The sequence below is a fragment of the Lemur catta genome, chromosome 6, assembly GCF_020740605.2.
Source record: "Lemur catta isolate mLemCat1 chromosome 6, mLemCat1.pri, whole genome shotgun sequence".
NCBI classification, from domain to species: Eukaryota; Metazoa; Chordata; class Mammalia; order Primates; family Lemuridae; genus Lemur; species Lemur catta.
In genome coordinates this window covers 29350809-29371677 of record NC_059133.1, presented here as the reverse complement: position 1 = coordinate 29371677, position 20869 = coordinate 29350809, and the positions used below count along the sequence as shown (strand labels likewise).

Here is a 20869-nt window from a genome sequence, read left to right as displayed (position 1 = left end):
ATAATTTAAGTTCAATTTAATTTTGCTAAACATTTAACAAAACATGGCTCAACCTCATAATCTATATATGTATATCTATGTATGTGTGTATATATATATATATATATATATGTCAAAGTATTTGAGAATCTTAACACATATAAAAAGTATATATGAAACCCCAATTATAAATGTTAAAGCTGTTAAATTTACCCTGATAATCTGATAGTCATACTTATTCTAAAGTCTTCAAAAATATACTTGTCTAATAAGTTAAACATTTCATTTTATGTACTAAAAATTCTAATCTAAGTAAAGGTACATGGTAGTGAGAAGGAAATTCTATAGTTCAGAGATTATTTCCACATGGAATTTTAACTTATAAAGTTAATAAATAGGCAAATAAAGCTATAGGCATAGGTGGCCCTTAATAAATGGGAAAATTAACAGGACTTTCTTCTTCATCTTCAGACTGTTCAGAAGCAGCAACAGGGCTAGTTAATTCAACTCCCAGCTGTTCTGAAAGTTTTTTAAATTTCTCTTCTAAAAGAATATTTTTTTTTACTTCTTCCTTATAATTATACTTCAAATCTTCAATTTCTTCAAAAAATGAAGGATCGAAATTTTCCAGTTCCTTTTTCAGCTTTTTTGTTTCCTCCTAATAGAAACACATTATCTTTAAAAGTTGCATATAGGAAATATAATACATGCTTTAGGTTTGAATTAAAGAGATTTAACTACAAATGTGAAAGCCAAAGTACACTGAATAGTCAAATACAGCTATAAAGGCAAAAGTATTTTCTTAAGATTTTGTTAATGAAGTTTCATTGTGCAGTATAAATAAGTTGTTAACTGTCAAATCGAATTATCTATTCTTTGACTAACATTTATCAACTCTTAGTTCATGGTGGGATTATCTTTCTCTAAAAGCACATACGATACTTATAAGGCAGTCAAAAAGACTTTGCTATTCACAACATTGAAGTTATTCTGGTTTAGATTTTTTGGTTTATACTTCATTTATATTTTCTTTATAAATATCTAATTTTTAATGAATGACTAACTTTGTATAAATATATTTATGATCAGGGAAACCATCGGATTTCTGCCTGGCTAAGTTAGGCATCTGGTGAAGGGAGAGAATTTGAGCTCCAGTGACTATTTATAATAGCTGGTGATCATTAACTACTTTTCATATCCAGGCCCTTTTGTTGTTTACAGTCTTAAGAGGTAAAGCATGCCAAATATTTTTTTAAGAGAACTATAACCTTAAGAGAAAATTCCTGAAAAGAATTTCAAAATGAACTAAAAACAATATACTCAATGTGACCCAAAACTTAAATTAAGAAAATATTAAAATAATGAGCTATATTTGTTATAATTAAAAAATAAATTTACTCTTTAATTCTTTCTCTTTATTTTTTGTTAGCTCTTATTTAATACTGATTGTAATATCAAGGTCAAATATGAATATAAGATGTAATTACAGGAATTTTTAGGATACATACTTAAAACTTAAAGATGGTGGTCATAAAAATAGTTTTCAACAGCTGTTTCTACAAAATAGTACTAAAATTAGGTATAATTAAATATTTAATTACCTTCAAATGCTGCTTTTCTAGATCTGATGTTTTGAGCTGTGTCTCTAGATCTTTTACTTTTTCCTTTAGTTGATCAGCATCTGCCAAAAAAGTTACAAAAATTAGACTCTGCTTTTACCCACTCTGAATAAGTTTAAGATAAAGGATTTGTTATGGAGAATAAGCAGAAAACTTATGAAACCCACAGCCTGGAAGATACGGCATTTTATGGCTGAAGGACTTTAGCAAGCAAAAAGAGAAGAGGCATGTGATAGGTATTAGAAGTATAGAATCATGTTTTTTTTAATATGGAAAAATTCTTATGTACATATAATATTATGTATAGCATCTTCCAAAAGTTATCTTAATGACCACTTTTATTTAGTTAATGATTTAGAATTTCCAAAACAGTTCTGGTTTGATTTTAAGCCTTTACAGTCTTTGAAACATGACAGGTATCTTTATCTCCTTCACATGGGAGATAAGGAATAGATGGCTCAGAAATTCCTGGAGGAAACTGAGGTTTAGAAAGACTAGAGAACTTGTCTAATGTTAGCAGCATTAACAGGACTTTGGTACTGTGTCTAGTCTGGTATACACCAAGCTGGCTGCTCTGCTGAGACAGATTTATGTATATACTTTTAGTTATCAAGAGGCAGCATAGCGCACAGTGGTTAAGGGCTGGAATCGTAAGCAGCTTTTTAATTTCATAGATTTAGGTTTCTTTTTCTTTTTTTGAGACAGAGTTTCACTCTGTCACCCGGGCTAGAGTGCCATGGCATCAGCCTAGCTCACAGCAACCTCCAACTGCTGGGCTCAAGTGATCCTCCTGCCTCAGCTTTTTGAGTAGCGGGGACTATAGGCACCTGCCCCCACACCCAGCTAATTTTTCTATTTTTAGTAGAGATGAGGTCTCACTCTTGCTTAGGCTGGTCTGGAACTCCTGACCTCAAGTGATCCTTCTGCCTCGGCCTCCCAGAGTGCTAGGATTATAGGTGTGAGCCACCATGCCCAGCCTAAATTTAGGTTTTAGTCTGCCTCTGCCACTTCTTAGCTTTTGTAACCATGGGGACAGGTTACTGAACCTCTTTGAATCTGTTTATCACATGTAAAATGGAGACAATAGTAGTCATCATCTAGGCTTATATGAATAAAATAAATGCTTGTAAAGCACTTAGCATAGTGTCTAGTATAACGCATACACAATGACTTTAAAACAAAGTAGCAACAGGACTACATAGTAGGATACTGAAAAAGCTATATGAAATACTCAGATTGTTCAGATATAAATTGATAAAATCCTTTGGAGCAAAATTTGGTGTTTTCAGTAAACTGTTAATGGTATGATTAGGTTAAGAGATTCAGCATAGTATTATTTTATATTGATAAAAGCAGAAATTTGAAAGCAAATGTCCATCAAAAGGTAAATGGTTCAATGTATCCATGTAATAATATACTATAGAATTATTAAAAGAATGAGATTTATAAACAGACCTCAAAAGATGTCCATGATAAATTGTTAAAGGCAAACTAGAAATATGTATAGTATGAATCCAATTTTACATCACCATACAGGAAAATATATATCTGTATATGTAAACAATATAAAGTCTATTCTCTGTTCACAGTAGTTTTGTTCTATAAACTCAGCACAAATACTTTTAATTAGTGAATATCAAACTACTGTTCCCAGGGGAAATACAGACACATACAAACACATCTACATACATATATACATCTCATATAGATTATTATCTTAAAAATCCTAGAAATTACTTATCCTGGTAGATTCTATTTTCTTTATTTTACAAAAGAGAAAACAAGATCCAGAAGTGTTAAGTTATTCTCTGAAGACTGTCCCACTAATAAGCATCAGAATTAAGCTTCTTAAACTATGCTGTGCTGGCCCCTACTGTCTCCATCCTCTAGTCATCTCTGGATGAAAACAAGAATGCCGAGCATTGCCTTGTTGGATCTTTGCTGGGGACGTGTAGGTTGATTATTCAGATGCTCTACTGCTCTGCGAATGTCCACAAACTGCCACAAGTGTTGATTTTTGGATTAAAGATACATTTTAGTGAGTAAGCAAATTCACAGATAAAGAATTCACAAATAATGAGGATGAACTGTACTTTGTGTACATATATGAATATACGTGTATACATGTGTATGTGTGCATACACACGGGAATAGGGGAATAAATAGTAATTCTCTTGAATGAGAGTAGAAAAGGGTAGGAAGACATTCTTTTTACTTTCTAAAAGGAAAAAAAGAATATAGGCAGGGTTTACTTATTTGTAGCTTTTAAATTAATAATAACAATAACATTTAGAAAAAAATGTCCAGAGGAACTGAAAAGGCCTATACTTAGAAACTGGAAACAACAGACCTAGTATTCATTGCATAGGCTTGTATTGGGATTAAATCTCTAACACCCAGATGGAACACAAGGAGAAAAACGTTTAGGTAGTTGCTACCACAGTAGAGACAACTCAAGGGATGAATAGGAATATTTTCATAGCATGGACAGACAACATCTCTAAAACTTCATATCAAGGATTTGTTTTTGTAGAGAAATGATGATAAGGAATCTGAACCAAAAAAAGGCAAGCCTGGGTTCAAAAACTTGGGGTAGTTTTATAATATACATTACCAGGTTTGACGCTTTCAGGTCCACTTTGGTCCTTGTTAACTTCTATCTGATGGATTAATTCTGCTTTTTCTTTTTCCAGCTGACTATTAGCTAATCTAGATCACAATGATAATGTGTTAAAACAAAAATAATAAATCAACAGACATTGTTCTACAAAATATGTGGGCATTTCTTATGAACTAGTTAGTGTACAGTAATCAGAATGTATCAAGAGAAACATTTATTCTCAATGCTGCAATGGCACCATTCTCAAAGTATGGAATCAAAGTTTTGTTTTTAATAACTGACCTGATGCCATTTTCCAGAGTAGTTTTGTTATAAGAGGAGCCTAATGAAAGTAGACTACTGAGACCCCTGGAAGTAAAAAATTACTTGTTCTTTTTATTTATTAGTATTTATCTCTAGGAAGTTCAGGCTTAATTCATTCTGTGCTGTTAGACAAGTTTAAACTACATTACAAATTTGAAACTGAAATTAGGATTGGGTTTACTCTTTTTTTCCAGTATGTATTATGTGAAAGTTAGTGATTAGCATTAGAGGGATGAAATAAGGACCTGATGAACCTATTAGGCAGCAAGGCTGAAAAAGCCTAGCTCTAGCAAACCTGGTTATATAAAAAATAATTTTTAAAAAGAAAGAAAAAGAAACAAAACAGTCATAGGAACACATGATGTACCTAAGAACTTGAAGCTCCCGTTTAAGGCCTTGCTCTGTCTCGGTACCTTCAGGAATGTGTTTGAGAATCTCAATCTTTGGGTACAATGAAAAGTTAGAAGATAAAGTCTGACATGGAAATATGAGGTTTCATAAAGATACACATTTTTAATGAAGCATATTAAAAGTCGGGTTTTCAAAAGCATACATAAGCATATTTCTATATTCAATTCACCATTCATTCAACAGTTAAGTACTGAGTAACTACTGCATGGCAGGCATTGTCCTAGGCACAGAGGACAATGTGAATAAAATAGGCAGAGACCCTGCTTGCATGGTTCTTACATTTTCATTAATAGTGGGAGAAGATAAACCATGAGTTTGTGATATGATGCAATGTGATAAAAGTGCCAGATGGTAGGAAGGGCTATCGAGAAAAATAATCCAGGGTAAGAGGACAGAGAGTGATGATGGAAAGTGATATAGGGTTAGGGTTAGGAAAGGTCCCTCTGAGGAGCCTCCATTTAAGCAGAGACATGAAATGTGGGAGTGAGCGATGGGAATATTTGGGTGAATAGTATTCTAAACAAAGGAAAAAAGTACAAAGACTTGAAACTTGAATGAGTTTGGTTTGTTCAAAGGACTGAAAGAAAATATGACTAAACACTGAATGAAAGGAAAAGTAGTAGATGAGACTGGAGAGAAAATTAGGAGCCAGACCACATACATAATTATAGGCTATGAAAATTTAAGTTTTATTTTAGGGTGATGGAGAACCACTGGAAGATTGTGACCTGAAAATGGTACTGCTATGATTTGCTTTTTGCTTGCAAAGGATTATTTGGAAACTCTGTGGAGGATAGGTCAGAGATAAAGAGAAGGTGAAATGATGCAAGAGTGGAAGCTGAGAGACCAGTTAGGAAACTATGGCAATCGTTCAGGTATGAGATATTAATAATAGCTTGGACAAGACTGGTAGAGATGGAGATACTGAGAAGTGATCAGATTTAGGATATAGGTTGAAAATACAGCTGACATGAATTAATGATGAAAAAGATGTGAGAAAGGAGAAAAAGAATGAAGTGAATGATGATCCAAAGTTTTTGGCTTAAACAAATGGGCCAAACGGTGATGCTGTTCAGTTAGATGGGCATCTAGGGAAGGAATTAATCAAGAGTCTATTTTTATCTACATAAGACAATGCAGGGAGCATCTTGTGATATAATGCATTATTTTATCATGTAAAGAAAAATTACATTACGTGCCTGTTGTTCAAGGTCTTCGGTATACTTCTTAACTTTTTGTTCTCTCTCTGTTGCTTCTCTTACAAGCTGTTTAAGGTCAGTAATGCTTTGATTTTTTTTGGCAATATCAGTTTCTAATTCTTTCAACTTGGTTTCATACATTCTAAAAGTATAAAGAAAAAATAGTACAGACATGCAAATGATTTCTCTTACTGATTTAAAAGTTCAAATTATTGCACTAAAAATATCTTATTTTACTGTTTCTTCTAGTCAAAGTTTTCTAGTCAAATGCTACATATTTAGCATTAAAAGGTGATGGCAAGAAGCTGGGCACGGTGGCACATATCTGTAGTCCCAGCTACTCAGGATGCTGAAGCAGAAGGATCGCTTGAGCCCAAGAGATCAAGTCCAGCCTGGACAACATAGCAACATACTGTTTCTTAAAAAAAAAAAAAGGAAAAGGGAAAAAAACTGTGCAAAAGCATGGGTGAGAGAAATTGTATATAAACAGGCCCATCATACCTAAAAGCAAACAATGCATACAATATTAAAACTTTTCCAGACAGAAAAATAGAAGGAACACCTTCTAGCTAAGTTAAAAAGGTTAGTATAGCTTTGGCAACAAAATATGAAAGGAAAATTACGATTGTCTAAATACTTCAAACATCTTTTGATAGATCTTAGAAACTTAGAAGGAAATATTTTTAACCTGACCAAGACTATCTACCAAAAGTTTCTGAAATAGCAGAAACTTGCTTCTTTACTTCATCTAATTCTCTGTTCAAAAGCCACCCAAGCAGATTACCCTATCTAAAATAGCCCCTACGTCACCCTTGCCTGTCCCAGCAGTCAGCATTAGACCTGACACAGAATATGTGTAAATAAGTTTGTTGAGTAAATAACAGAGTAACTACAAGGATTTCAGCATGAGCAAGACCTGTGTCATGGGTCCCAAGAGAGATATCTCTAAACTGCTTTATTGAGCTGGCTATATAATCCCAGTGCTAAAATCTAGCAATTGTTGGTTTTTTTTTTGGATGGATTTAGGGAACCTGGGGGTGAAGGATCAGAATGAACCTTCTCTCTGACAAGAGGTTTCTACTTAGACTTATATCTTCAGAATGGTTTACCGAAGGCCTGCTCTATGCTCATACAGTTCTTAGATTAAAAACACAGAAATAATCTAAAATACAAAGTCATCTTCAATTATGGTTGAGTATCATCTCCTACTAACCATTTATAAATGTTACAAACCCTTTTGCAACTAACAATCTCTTTTCCAGCCTCACAGAGCCCTTTTAGAGAAGGAAGGTCAAGGATCATCATCTCCACAGATTAAAAAAATAATAATAATAAAAACTTGAGCTCACAGAAGCATATAATTTACTTAAGGTCACAGTAAGAATTAGGGCTTTCTAAAACATGGAAGCTAGCTGATTCTCTGAAGGAACCTAGGCAAGGTGGGCCTTTTAGAAATAACATCCAATGTGAAGCACAGAGTCTGGCAGTAGCAGATGCTAAGTAAATGTCTGCTGAATAAACAGATCTCAAAGTAACTCAAAATTCTTTCTGAGTCCATACGTGATTGTAGAAGGAAATAAAGAATGACCAAGAAATCAACTGATAGGGTTGCTGGGTGAGCATCACTGCTGGGGTCCAGGAAGACAAAAGAAGAGACCCCCCCCCCAATACTATCACACTTGTTATTTGATTTAACCCTGATGCTAGCTTTCTGATAAAATAACTGTTCCTGGTTTGTAGATGGGAAAAGTGAGAGCCGGAGGAGAGAAGAGTGGATTCTGACTACTCTGGTATTAGGACAGGAACCAAGGACTCCTTTTCCAGAAGTACATGGCCATCTGGGCTGCCCTCTAATGTGCCTGCTTAACCTTTCTCTTTTCTCCTTCGATCTGGCTGACAGGAGTAAGTGCAGTGTGGCAGGCCCACTGTGGGACTTGCTGTAATCTCACAGTGCTCCCGTCCTAGTTGTAGTATTGGTGGTTGCTATCTTGCCTCCCACTAAGGCAATTCCAAATAGCAGACAGGGCAAATGAAGCCCTCAAAAACATCAAAGGGGAAACTGGTGATGCATGGATATAAGGAACTCTATGACAATAGTAAGATAAAGATGAGTTTGCCTTTTGAAATGGGAACAGCAGACGTGCTGGATAGTAAACAGCTTCATCCAGGATGGTTTTAATGAGAAAGGACACGGGCAGGATCCCACTGGGCACTGGATTCCAGAGTCCTTGAAGTACCTACTTAAAATTGGGAATGAGAATGACCCCAGAGCTTTTTACCGACTCATTATAGTCACGATGAACCACCCGTGGTGACTGTGGCAATGGACACATGAATGTTCACACATAAACTATGACTACCTCTTTCATAGCCACAAAGATTAGTTTCACAGACAGAAATTCCACATTCTTGTAGAAAAGGTTCATGGGGTGGGAGAAAATCAAGTACCAGAAAGCAGAGGCCAGTAAGATACTAAAGCTGCTGCTGAATTCATCTATCGGGGCTATCTGAAAAGACAGTTGCCCAGGATATAATTCCAAAAGCATTGCAGCACAGCCCAGATCTAGTATGCCACGGTTCGTGACAAGACAGCTCCATTATTCCTGGCTCATACTTGTGGTAGAAAATTAATACAAAGAAGCTGAGATTGCAGTTGGAGAAAAGCAGCACCCAGGAGAAGGTGGGCAGCATCAGGCCATGCTCAAAGCTGAAGGCAGCTGCAGGATGCACACGTAGCTCCAACAACTTAGCGCAGGCCCAGTTCTGCTCCGTCCCATGCCCTGCCACCCAAACAAAAACATTTTAAGGAAGAAAGAGATTCGCAATGCTAAAACAGAAAAAAGTGAGCATTATGTTAAAACAAATAAACAAACTTTTCATGAGGAAAAAACTAGGTTATTCAGAATAGTGTCATCTTTTAAAACAATAATGCCAGAATTAGAACTGATTAAACTTTGTACAAGTTTTAAACCATCTTCTCCTACCTTGTAACAACAATTGATTTCCAGCTTTTGCTGTCCGCACCTTCAAGCTGTGGACCTCTACTTTCTGCAAACTGTAATCTCTTGCCAGTTTCTTCCAGTTGAACTGTCATCTTCTCATTTAATATCTCTAAATTATTCTTGGCTATCCGCAATTTCTCTGCAGCTTCAGTTTCCTATCATTAAAAACTAATTAGTATATTATGACAAAATATAATACTGTTCTCACAGATGCAAAGTATTTGAAATTATCATTACAAATTGGAAAACAAAAAATAATCTGGAGTTCTAAATGCTGATCAGAATTTCAATAAATTCAAAGTTTCCCTTCCTTTAAAACAGTAATATGATCATATTAATTAGAACAACAACAGTAAATGAGGTCAGAGAAATATATTTACAAGCCTTTTACTCTAGTGGTTACTTTAAATTTGTCATTTTGTTCCCATATAATATTTTTTTGAATAATGGGATAAACTACATCTTTACACTTTAAAAGATGCTTTGTTTTGACTTCCTAATAGACCTAGCTATAAGCCAAAACTATGTGTAAGTAACACAGATTATTTCTACTATTAAACACCCACATTGAAAGCACAGTATCGCTCTGGCCTCAAAATATATACAGATACTATCCTAACTAGTTTAAAGTATTAATTTAAATTTATTCACTGGATCATCCATATAAATAACAACACCCATTTGTAGCAAGGAATACATTTTGCTATTTAAATAGAAAGAAACTGTTCTAAGACAGTTTCATATGCTCCTTACTATATATTAGGCATTGTTCTAAGTCATGTGCCCAAACATGAACTCAAACCCTACAGCAGCTCTGTGAGATAGGCATACTTATTATTTCCAATTTTACAGATGAGGCAATTAAGGGATAGAGAGGGGTTAAGTTGCTCTCTCCCTAGCTCCCATGGCTACTAAATTACAGAACTAGGAACTGAATCTAGGCTGATTGGCTTCTATATTATACTGCCTCTAAATATATTAATTTTTTTACTATCAATACCCCTCTTGGTGAAAGAATGTGATAATAGTAGGCATAAAAACACAATTCATAAATCTCTTAATGTCTACTTTGAATAGACACTCTCATCAAGGATCTACTTTCAGTTTTTCTAAGAGGTATTAATTAAAATAAAAACAAATAATTACAATCTCAGTCATAAAAGTCATACTTTTTTAAGTTCTTTACGAAGCCTTTCATTTTCAGCAACAACTTTCTCTGTGCCTTTGGCCTTGGACTCATAGTGCATGCTCAACTGACGTCCAAAATGAACTTTAAGTTTTTCTAATTCAGCCTAGTAATAAAAACCAAAAAACAAAAACTACATATTATCAAAACAAAGAAATAAAATAAAATATTATCTTCTAAACTTGCAAAACTTACTTCACAGTAGTTTTAGAGACCATATTTGATATGATTAAAATTAAAGTCTTCCCTTGAACGTTGGTCATCTAGAATGGAAATTCCCAACATTGGCTACACATCAAATGAGTTGTTTACTTAAGAAAACGATAAAAAACCCCAATACAACACCTATGTTAGGTCTCACTCAAAGAAATAAATCAATTTCAGGGATCGGGGTTTAGATATCAATATTTCTAAAAACATACACAGGTAATTAATCTATGCTTATTATTTTAAGGAAGATTAAATGGAGCTACTCTGTAAACCTTTAGCCCTGGCTATCATAAGTTTTTTTTATATGTATAAAATATGTACTTCATCTGTTAAAGCCATTTTATGTACTATATTTAAAATTTTCCTAAAAATTAATAAAAGTTAAAACTAAAATATTCCCATAAAAATGATCACATTAAAAAAATTACCTTCAACTTTTCATTTTCCAGCTCAATATTAGCCATTTTTTCATTGGTCAGTATTCCTGATGCTTTTTTCAACTGTTCATTTTCTCTTTGGACTTTTTCAACTACTTTTTTCATTAAGCCAATAGTTTTTTCTAGTTCTGGGATTGTCTTTCCACTTCTACCAGACTACAAAAGAATATGTTAACTTTTGAATTCGGTCAAATATTTTAGAGACTATAACATAAAGTACCAACAATAAGACAAGCTCATTATTATATTCATTATTAATAATTCCCAATATTTGATGCCAAAGATGTGTTAATTCAATTCAACCTTAAAAGAACCCTATCATATAGGAATTATAACTTTTACTTTACATAGAAGAAAACCAAGACTTAGAGAATGTGATATTCCTAAAATCATGCAGCTAATAATAATAGCTTAGTCTAGCCTTGGTGTCTGATAAAAATGAATAAATCTAAATATTCTATTTAGCTAATGTTCTCTCCAGTATACCAGAGTTTTCTTTATATGGAATAAAACCACAAAAGAGAAATTGTGTCTTTAAAGAGCTCACAAGTAATCAAATTTTAATTGCAGTATAATAAAGGCAATTTTCTCTAAGAATAGCTATTGCTTAGAAATTCAGTTTCTGTCCAAAATAAGTAGAAGAGACATCTGAAATAAAAAATCTTGCATAAAGATTATTAACAGAGATGGGTAACCAGTTAATTAGTTTAACTGCTTATTATTTAAAATAAAAAGTTTTTAACAATTGCATAAAATAGTATGCCTAATTTTTAAAATTTTAGTTAGTATTCATACTTTGCAATGAAAAACCCTGATATACAAACTTTTATATCACTTTAGTATATGGGGTATATTTTCATAATTAACTTACATAGAAAAGGTCAAATTAACACATATATTTTCACTTATGAAACAAATGCTGCTGTCAGCAAGATATTTTTTCTAAATACTTTTCTAATAACACTCTTCACTGAATCTATCATACATTTAATTATGACCAGAATGAATTCTTGCATTATGATTGCTTCCATTTGTGCCACTGACCAACATGAAATCAACAGGAGCTTAAATCTTTGGCCTTGGCCTCATAAGTAGCATTTATTCTTTATACAAAGGACATATACAATAACATGGGAAGAAAAATACCAGAATACAAAAGAAAATGGGCAAACATTTATAAAACATTATATCAAGAAGTTGTTGTGGATATCTCAAAAAAATAGTTTTGAAATGGTAGAATTGGACCATGGAGAGCAGTTAGCAGTTACCTCAATGAACAGAAGGACTCCTGGAAGTTAAATGTTGTCAAGTTGCAGAGGGATATGCAATGAAAAGAGAGATGATGTGTAGTCCAAGTAAAATAAAAAGGATGTCAGTTATAAAAGATGATAAAATACATTAACTTGAGACACAGAGAAAAGTTTAATGATGTTTTACATTATGGATGCAGCACAATAAAATTTGTAACTAGAAGGCACTTAGTGAAGGCATATTACTACTGTCACGGTATATCTAAACTTTTCATTTCTGGCTTATTGCTTCTGAAACCAAAACAAATGTATTGCATATTCTCACATACTTACCCCTCTAACATGACCAAGTTTCCGCTCAACTTCTGCTTTTCCTTTTTTAAGGAATTCACACATTTCCTTCAAATCGCTTACTTGATTCTAAAAGATAAAAGCAAAGGTAACAATTTAACACAGCTACAGGTATTGAAAAGGAAAGGCAAACAATCCATATGAACTATCATCCTCTTCAACTGTATAGCCAAACTAAAAAACTGCTGATCTAGGTCTCTAGATCAGCAAGGAAGATTTTGAACTAAGACATGTGTTAAATTAATACAAGAAAATTTTCTAAATGAAATGTCAAGAAATACTTTCTACATTATTGCCTTAGTATACAATATAAATTTAGAACTCTGATTTTAACTGTTCCCTAAATTACACATGTAGATCCCTATCCGAGCAGTAGAGAGAAAAAGACAATTGAACTTTTAACACTTGTTCTATCAGTGTAAAAGTCAGAATGAGAAGCAGGAAATAATTTAATTATATCACACCAGTGGAATTAATAGACTGCTAATATCCCATAATAGAATATAAAACTGAAACAATTAGCTAGCCAAGAAAACAAAAGATTCCCTTAAGTAAGATTTGGAAAACCAATGCTAAAAAACTTAATATCAAAATAAAGTAAAATTTCTAAAATAAAAAATTATCCTAATATTTTTAACGTGTGACAACTGTTAATGAAATACACCAAGTATCCTCCCACCTCAGGGGATTTTAACTTGGTGTTTCTCTTGTCTGGGACTCTTCTTGTAGTACCTATATGACCCATTTCCTTACCTTTCCCCAAGGTCTCTGTTCATAAATCATCTTATTAAGGAAGCCCTCCCTTACTATCTCCTTTTAAATCATACCCCTCCTCCCTCCACACCCTTCACATCAATCATGCTTTATTTTTCTCATCATTAACATCAGCTGACATACTATATATCTGACTTGTTTACTTGTTTATTACCAGTCTTCTCCACTAGAACATAAGTTCTACGAGCGAAAGGATTCTTTTTGACTGCTGCTTCTCAGCACCTAGTATCAAAGTAGACCCTCAACAAATAAAAAATGAGCAAATGTACAAAGTATAACACCACCATGCTATTTTATGAATATGCATTTTTTATTTCTTTTCTTCATAAGGTAATATAAGTAAACATAACAACTAAGGCAGGGGGAAGAAATTTCAGGCTTAGAATTCCTAACTGTATAAACATTTAAGTTTACCTTTAATCTTGGCAAATCTTTATGTGCTTGTTCAAGCTGAAATTTCAGTTCAATATTTTCAGATGATAACTTCAAGTTTTCCCTCTGAAGCTCCTGTTCTCTTTGACAATGATCATCTGACTCTATTTCTGAAGTCTTCAGGAAAATGAAATTAGGAATGTTTTTAAAGTTTAATAAATAAAAAACCACAAAAGACATACTGGGTAAGAAAACACTATGTCAAAAGGGAACTTTTCTCTCAAAGGAATATGAGAAAATTGGAGAGCTCTAGAGAAAGCCAAAAATAAAAATTAGAATATAAAACTTTCATGAGAAAAGGTAATGTCATTTATTTTGATTAAAATAGATAGCAAAGTCAAGCATGGCTAAATAATGTCCACACATAGGCTTAATATATAATCTCAGAGTGGTTAAACTAATTTATGGTGGTTTTGCTAGTCCAAAATAAAGTATGATTGTTACCTGTTCTGGGTTGAATTGTGTCCACCACCACTGAATTCCTATGTTAAAGTTGTAACTCCCAGTACCTCAGAATGTGACCTTATTTGGTAACAGGGTCTTTACAGAGGTGATCAACTTAAAATGAGGTCATTATGGTGAACCCTAATCCAATATGATTGGTTTCCTTATCAAAAGGAAGAATTTGAGAATTTGGACACAGAGACATGCACAGACGAAAGACGATGTGAAGAGACAGGGAAAAGATGGCCATCTATAAGCCAAGGAGACAGGCTTTGGAAAGATCTTTCCCTCACAGCCTTCAGAAGGAACCAACCCTGCTAAGACCTTGATTTTGGACTTCTAGCCTCCAGAACTATGAGACCATAAACTTCTGTTGTTTAACCTACTAAATCTGCAGTACTCTGTTATGACAGCCATAGTAAACTAATATACTATGTGTTTTTGACTACAACAAAAAGAACTGCCTCAATTCTTCAGAAAAAGCTTCAGAAAAGCTTCAGAAAGCTTTTCCTTATTCTTTGAGCTAACATAATTGTTCCCTCCTCTGAAATCCATTAACAGTATATTTGCATTTCTCTTGACATGAATCTACCTCGGGTTATTATTTATGTTCATTTTTACTTCTTATTTTAAAGTATATGTTATTTGAAAGAAAAATCTGTGCCTGATTATTTTTTTCTATGCATTGGGTAGAATACTACATACCTCATAGGACTGCTAAAAGCATCATATGAAATACTTTTGTAAAATTACTTAGCATGACTTTAGTTTTTCCTCCCCCACCCCTTTCTCTCTCTACTGGCTGTATGGGCTATAAAGTCAAAAACTTTACCAACACTATAGTACTTAAATATATTATTAAATATACCTATTATATATTATACATGGCTCTATAACATCTTTTGAATTACCAGTAGGTTAAATATTTTACATTATAGTTCTGATACATACACCCTTATGTTAAAAAAAAAGTAAAGAAACACATACAAATATTTTCTTAGATAAAATTTAGTAAAAGTAATCACAAAATAGACCACAGAAAAGAAATTACAGACAGACACCTGAGGCATATTCTGACCTGAGGCATGTAACAACGGAACACTGGCAGAATGTCTAGGTGCATGTGTCCACCTGATTTTTGTTTGAGGGAACGTGTGTGAACATGCACATATGTAGTGGCAAGGAAAAGACAGATACTTCTGTTGATGTCTCTAAACAACAGAAGTAAGTTTCCACTCATTCAGACAACCCACGTATACATTCTGATTCAACTACTGTGAGGTTTACACTAGGCAAATTCTGCCATTTACAAAGTTGTCAGTTTTTGTATCTTATAAATGAAGGCACTCTACAGGATTATTTTTTTAGGTCTCTTCAGGTGTGGAAATCTGTAATTCCCTGTCCCTGAGCTTTTCTGCCTCCCTAACTTCCTCTCTTCTGTCTGTGGTAGCTATTTGATTCAACAAATGATAATCCCTTATGAGTACTAAGGATGGAGAGATAAAAAATGTATTAAGTACCACTTACAAAAGGGAGTAATTCTATATGATGAAGATCTCACGAGGATATTTTTTAACACACTTTTCACAACAATATGGATGCAATTTTATTTATGTATTTATTTGTTATTTATTTATTTTTCTGTAGACCTACTCTGTGGTCATGGATGCACTTATGAATCACTTTTTCCCTTCTATTTTCAGAAAATAAAATTAAAGATATTTGTTGTGATTTTCCAAATTTCTGAAAAACAAATTCCAATGAAACTATTCTATGATAATATAAACAGAATTCTTGTATAATGAACTTCGTGGGACTTCCAAACTGTTTTACAGAAGAATCTGGTTAAAAGGCATAAATTGCTTGAAATTAAATCCTTAGGGGATGGAGTTACAGATAACACAGAGTGGAAGTTTCAAATTCTCCCTTATTTATTATTAAGTGGGAAAAAAAGCATTATGAACCTGAATAAAGAAATAAGAATTAAATCACTTTCATCTACTTTCTTATAACATATAGATATTTGATTTTAGTTGATATTTTGAAGATTTAGGTGACTGAAATCCTGAGGTGGGAAGGATGAGGAAAAAAAGATGAATGCTATTTGAATTCAATTAAGAATGAACTTTTTTATTTGGTATTTCAATGTAAACTGACCAAAACTACTGTGTACATGGAAAGTTCATAAACTGTAGAGTTAGACCTGGATTTAAATGCTAATTCTGTAGCTTCATGATCACTAGAGATGCACTTACTCTCCAAGCCTCCTATATAAAATAGGAATAATATTCTGCAAAGTATTGTCAGAAATATACATAGACACAGAGCCCAACACAGCATAGATAGCGATACATGTAACTTCCCTTTTCTCATTATTAAAAAAGGTATCTATTATAAAACATGACAAAAAGACCACCAAACGAACTTGCTACATATCTTAGGATGTTGCACAACATTGTAACAAAATTTCACTGGTATTATTCACTGTAGTGAGCCTTTACTTGTAAATATAGCAGGCTAAATTAGAAATTTCTAAGGCAAAACAAATACCTCTAAAGTGTCTTATTTTTGCTATTAATTTATCTAATATAATACTCTTTAAGTGAACACCAATGATAAAAAAGTGAGTACTTAAACTAAACTAGTAAATGTGCAACCGCTAATTTTTGTAGAAACTAGTCAAAAATTAGGGCTTACGGAGGGTCAATAGTTAATAATTTTTATGAATCCTATACACTTTTTTCCCCATATGCACTATATATGTAGGCATACTACTTACTATAAGAAATCAGTTAACAAAGAAATAAAGGACTGCCATATATTCAAGCCAGGGACATTTCATTTCTTGGCTGGACCAATATGCCTGTACATCATGCTCAGGACACTGATTCACTGCGTCAGCAACTGTGGCATAATCATGGTCCTCCACAGCATATTCTTCTGAATCCATGTTGTGACTCACATCTTCAGCTGTGTGTCCCTTTCCTTTTTCACTCTTGCCTATCTTATTCTCTTCCTCATTTTTATGTTCCTCTTTATTATTTTTACAATATTCTTGATTAATTTTCAACCTTACAATCTGGTTCATTTTTAAAACTGGAGCTAAAATCTGCCAAGGTACCATTAGTTGACCTAAACGGACTTGATTTATTGTTTAGTCTTGTCTCCTCAGATATAATTAACTCAGTAGGATCTACAACCTCTTCTGCTTTGTGTTTTTCTTCATTATGGTAATGCCATAAAAGATTTCTAGGTACCCAATGATGTAAATTGTTACTGGCGTCTATCCCTTTCCCATTTTTAATTCTGAGCATTGTTATACATTTTTTTGTTGTTGTCCCCGAATGAAGTGTTCTTTTTTGTGAAAAATATTATGCCTATATTTATTAATACAGGTAATAAGGATAGAAAGCATAGTTGTGTCACATACTTGATTCTCCTTGAAGTAGAAGAAAAAGAAGAAACATAAAAAGAAAAATAGTAACAAAATATTAATATATACACTAGATATTTAAAATAATATCCAACAAATAATTCTACAGTAATGATTAATTTTTATAAACTAGAAATATACATATTTGAATAGGAACAGTGCATATTTTCCTATTTAACTGTATGCTCCTGTCATAGCAAATTTTATAACTACATTTAAAATTTCTAGAAATCATTTGTAAAAGTTTTATGCAAAGCTTAAAAATCTTAAATTTACGGCTAAGTTAGAAGTTATAAATCACTATCTAGTAAAAATAAAAGTTGAATTTATTATATTAATATTAATGAGAGGGATCTAATGTTTGTGGCCAGATAAATAAAGAAGCTGATTTCACTTTTATGTATTTAAAAATAGAAAAAAGAAAGAAAACATGTACACTTACTGAAGGCCTAGAATATGTATCCTTTGAAAACTGTTTTTCTAAAGCATGAAGTTTTTCTTGGAGGTATCTATTTTGTAAACGCAAATCTTCTACAACAGAATCTCGAGGAAGAGCTTGGTGGGTCCTATGAACAACAACCACAGACTCTTTACTATGCAAACTTCAACTTTTCCCTTTTTACTATATTTAAAAAGAAAGAAAGAAAAATGCAATGTATTTACCACTGTGTTAATTTTAAATTCTTCAAAACTGCTAAACTTTATAAAACATAAATTAGGACACCATGATTTATATTATAAAATAATCCTCTAGTGCATTCACTAAAGGGCTCCTTTTACTTTGAGTTAAAAAGTGTATTTTGATTTACTGAAATACATTAACATTTTAAGAGAACATGCATCTATTTATATGGAATTACGTAAGATAGTTAAACTAAAATATCCACTATTTTTAAAACATTATATAATAATTGCATAATATACATGTCTTTCTCAAGAAGTTCAAGGATCTAAAAAAGCTCTTAATGGTTCCAGATAATAATCTATCACTTTAAGCCTAAAATCATCTGCTTGGCCTGTAAGACCCTCCCTAGTCTGGCACAGCCACATCTATCCAACCTTATTGTCCAGGAGTCTACCTTTACTTAGGCAAATAAACCCACTTTTACCCACACATGTAGCATTTACTCTTGCCTCTATGTCTCTGCTAGGGTTCTCCTTTTTGATATGTCCTTCCTCCATTTATTATCTGAATCTGATTCAAAAAATTCAGAAATTCAAACTTCTTGAATTCAGAATTCTAGACAAAAAATTCAATCTGTTCTATAAAGTCTTCTCCATTATTAACACATTATTAGAGGAAAAAAAGAGCCTCTAAAAGTATTAGGTTTCAACTAAAATGATTTGATCCTTGTGAAAACTGCAAAAGAGAATAAAAGGGTTTTGTTTTGAACATATGTTTAGACCAAGAAAAACAAGAAAGGGAAAGATTCACTACTGGGACCAGACAGTAACTGTATGTCAAGAGAAAGAGAAATTCCTCAATCATTTTTTCCTTCCCTATCAAGGAAAATTCTAAAGAATTTAACAAACAAAAATTTAGAAGGAAAGGGGATAGAATGTAGCTTAGAAACTCCTGAGAGTGTTCCTTAAAGAAGTTCAACTTCATATGTTCACATTACATTCATACTGATACAACAGAAGACATTAATGTGGAAGGACTAATGGTAATTTTTGAAGATTAATAGAAAAAAGAATTATAAATTTATGAAGGGTAAATATCTTTATATCCAAATATTATACGTAGGTACCAGCCCTTGACAATGATCATTAACATGATTATAGATTGTGTGTAAGCACTTAGAAGACACAACAAATTACATAAAACTAACCTAAGCTTATCTTGGAAGAAATGAATAAAACAGAAAATTAAATGATTTTATTTTTTGTTGTTAGGACATGATTATATTTTGCTTTTCATAACCATGACTTATCAGAAGATACAGCTTGGAAAGGGACAGGAAAAAAAAAAAACAAAAACAAATCTCAAAGGCTCTGATAGGAAATCATATGGGGCAGAGAATAGGAGGTGGGTGGGTGCTGATTCCAGGCACAATGGAGTAAACACAGTCAATCTTGTTCTACCAACTGCATGGAACAGCTATTTCAAGATTTAGAAAAGTAAACAGTAGAAGGCAGATTGGGATGGGATACCAGAATTTGAAGTATCACCAAACAGGTGATGAATTTACCTTTTCTTCTCTCCTCTCCTCTCCTCTCCTCTCCCCTCCCTTCCCCTCTCCTCTTTTCTTTTCTTTTCTTTTGTTACTACCTGGCCAGAATACCACATTATTTGAAACTTGAAAGTGGGTGTCTGCGCTGAGAGCAAGCACTCCAGAAATGCCTTATAGTTCTAGCTCAAGTAAGGAGAAAGGAATCTTCTAACATTTACAGAGAATATGAAAATAACTCATTTTTTTTCTTCTAACCATTCTCTCATACCCAAACCTCAAGCAATCCCATGGAGGTGGTAACAGAGGCTGTAATGGGAGCCCATATAGGAGCTAGTATTTTTAGGGAAGGGGATCTTCTCCAATTAGCAGCACTGTATTACGAAGTGGGCAGGGTGAAAGTAGTTTTGTTTCCCTTCTTTCTGCCCTCCTGTTGCTTGCTTGGCTGCAGAAACCTGGAACTGCTAAAGTACACAGTATAACTGGATAACTAAAGCCTCAGATTTCTGTCCAAAGTACCAAAATGAGAAGCCTTAGGGCAGGGGTGGGGAACCTGCAGCCTTCTAGGTCCTTAAGTGCGGCCTTTTGACTGGATCCAAATATTACAGAACAAATCCTTTTATTTTTATTAATACATTTTTGTTCATCTTTTATATTTTTATTTTTAAAATGAACATATTTAAAATACTAAAGAATAAAGAAACCTTCAAGGAAATAATCCTCCCAGATTGACCAGCACAACTAGAATATGAGTAAGCCATAAGGGCTAAATTGAAAGCTGCTATGCTCATGATTTAGTTCTAACTTCCCTCACCTGACTGGAGCCACTACTGTACGAGGCTGGTTGGTGAGAGTTTATAGGGGTCCAGTCTGTTACCAGCTTTTGACAATGGTGCACTGTGTTTCTATCTGAAGTGGAATTTGTGAATAGTTGCATAGCTTGACAATATTTTTTAATTCTAACAGCCTGTCATGTCAAAGAAGACCAAGACAATGTTGAAGGAAGAAAACAGATTTTTTAATGAGGATTAGGAATTGCAATATTGTT

General features: G+C 33.3%; 1 protein-coding gene across 1 annotated transcript in view; it reads right to left on the bottom strand.

Annotated features, from left to right (window-relative positions):
- Positions 1 to 248: 248 nt before the first annotated feature.
- Positions 249 to 20869, bottom strand: part of CEP290 (centrosomal protein 290) — an 86892-nt gene continuing 66271 nt past the window's right edge. The window contains exons 43-53 of the mRNA XM_045553285.1: positions 18093 to 18216; positions 13756 to 13890; positions 12550 to 12636; positions 10958 to 11122; positions 10303 to 10425; positions 9116 to 9288; positions 6132 to 6273; positions 4889 to 4962; positions 4213 to 4307; positions 1581 to 1660; positions 249 to 637 (exon numbers count right to left, since the gene is read on the bottom strand). Coding sequence (XP_045409241.1) covers positions 407 to 637; positions 1581 to 1660; positions 4213 to 4307; positions 4889 to 4962; positions 6132 to 6273; positions 9116 to 9288; positions 10303 to 10425; positions 10958 to 11122; positions 12550 to 12636; positions 13756 to 13890; positions 18093 to 18216 — 1429 coding nt within the window. The 3' untranslated portion in view covers positions 249 to 406. The remainder of the gene's footprint in view (positions 638 to 1580; positions 1661 to 4212; positions 4308 to 4888; positions 4963 to 6131; positions 6274 to 9115; positions 9289 to 10302; positions 10426 to 10957; positions 11123 to 12549; positions 12637 to 13755; positions 13891 to 18092; positions 18217 to 20869) is intronic.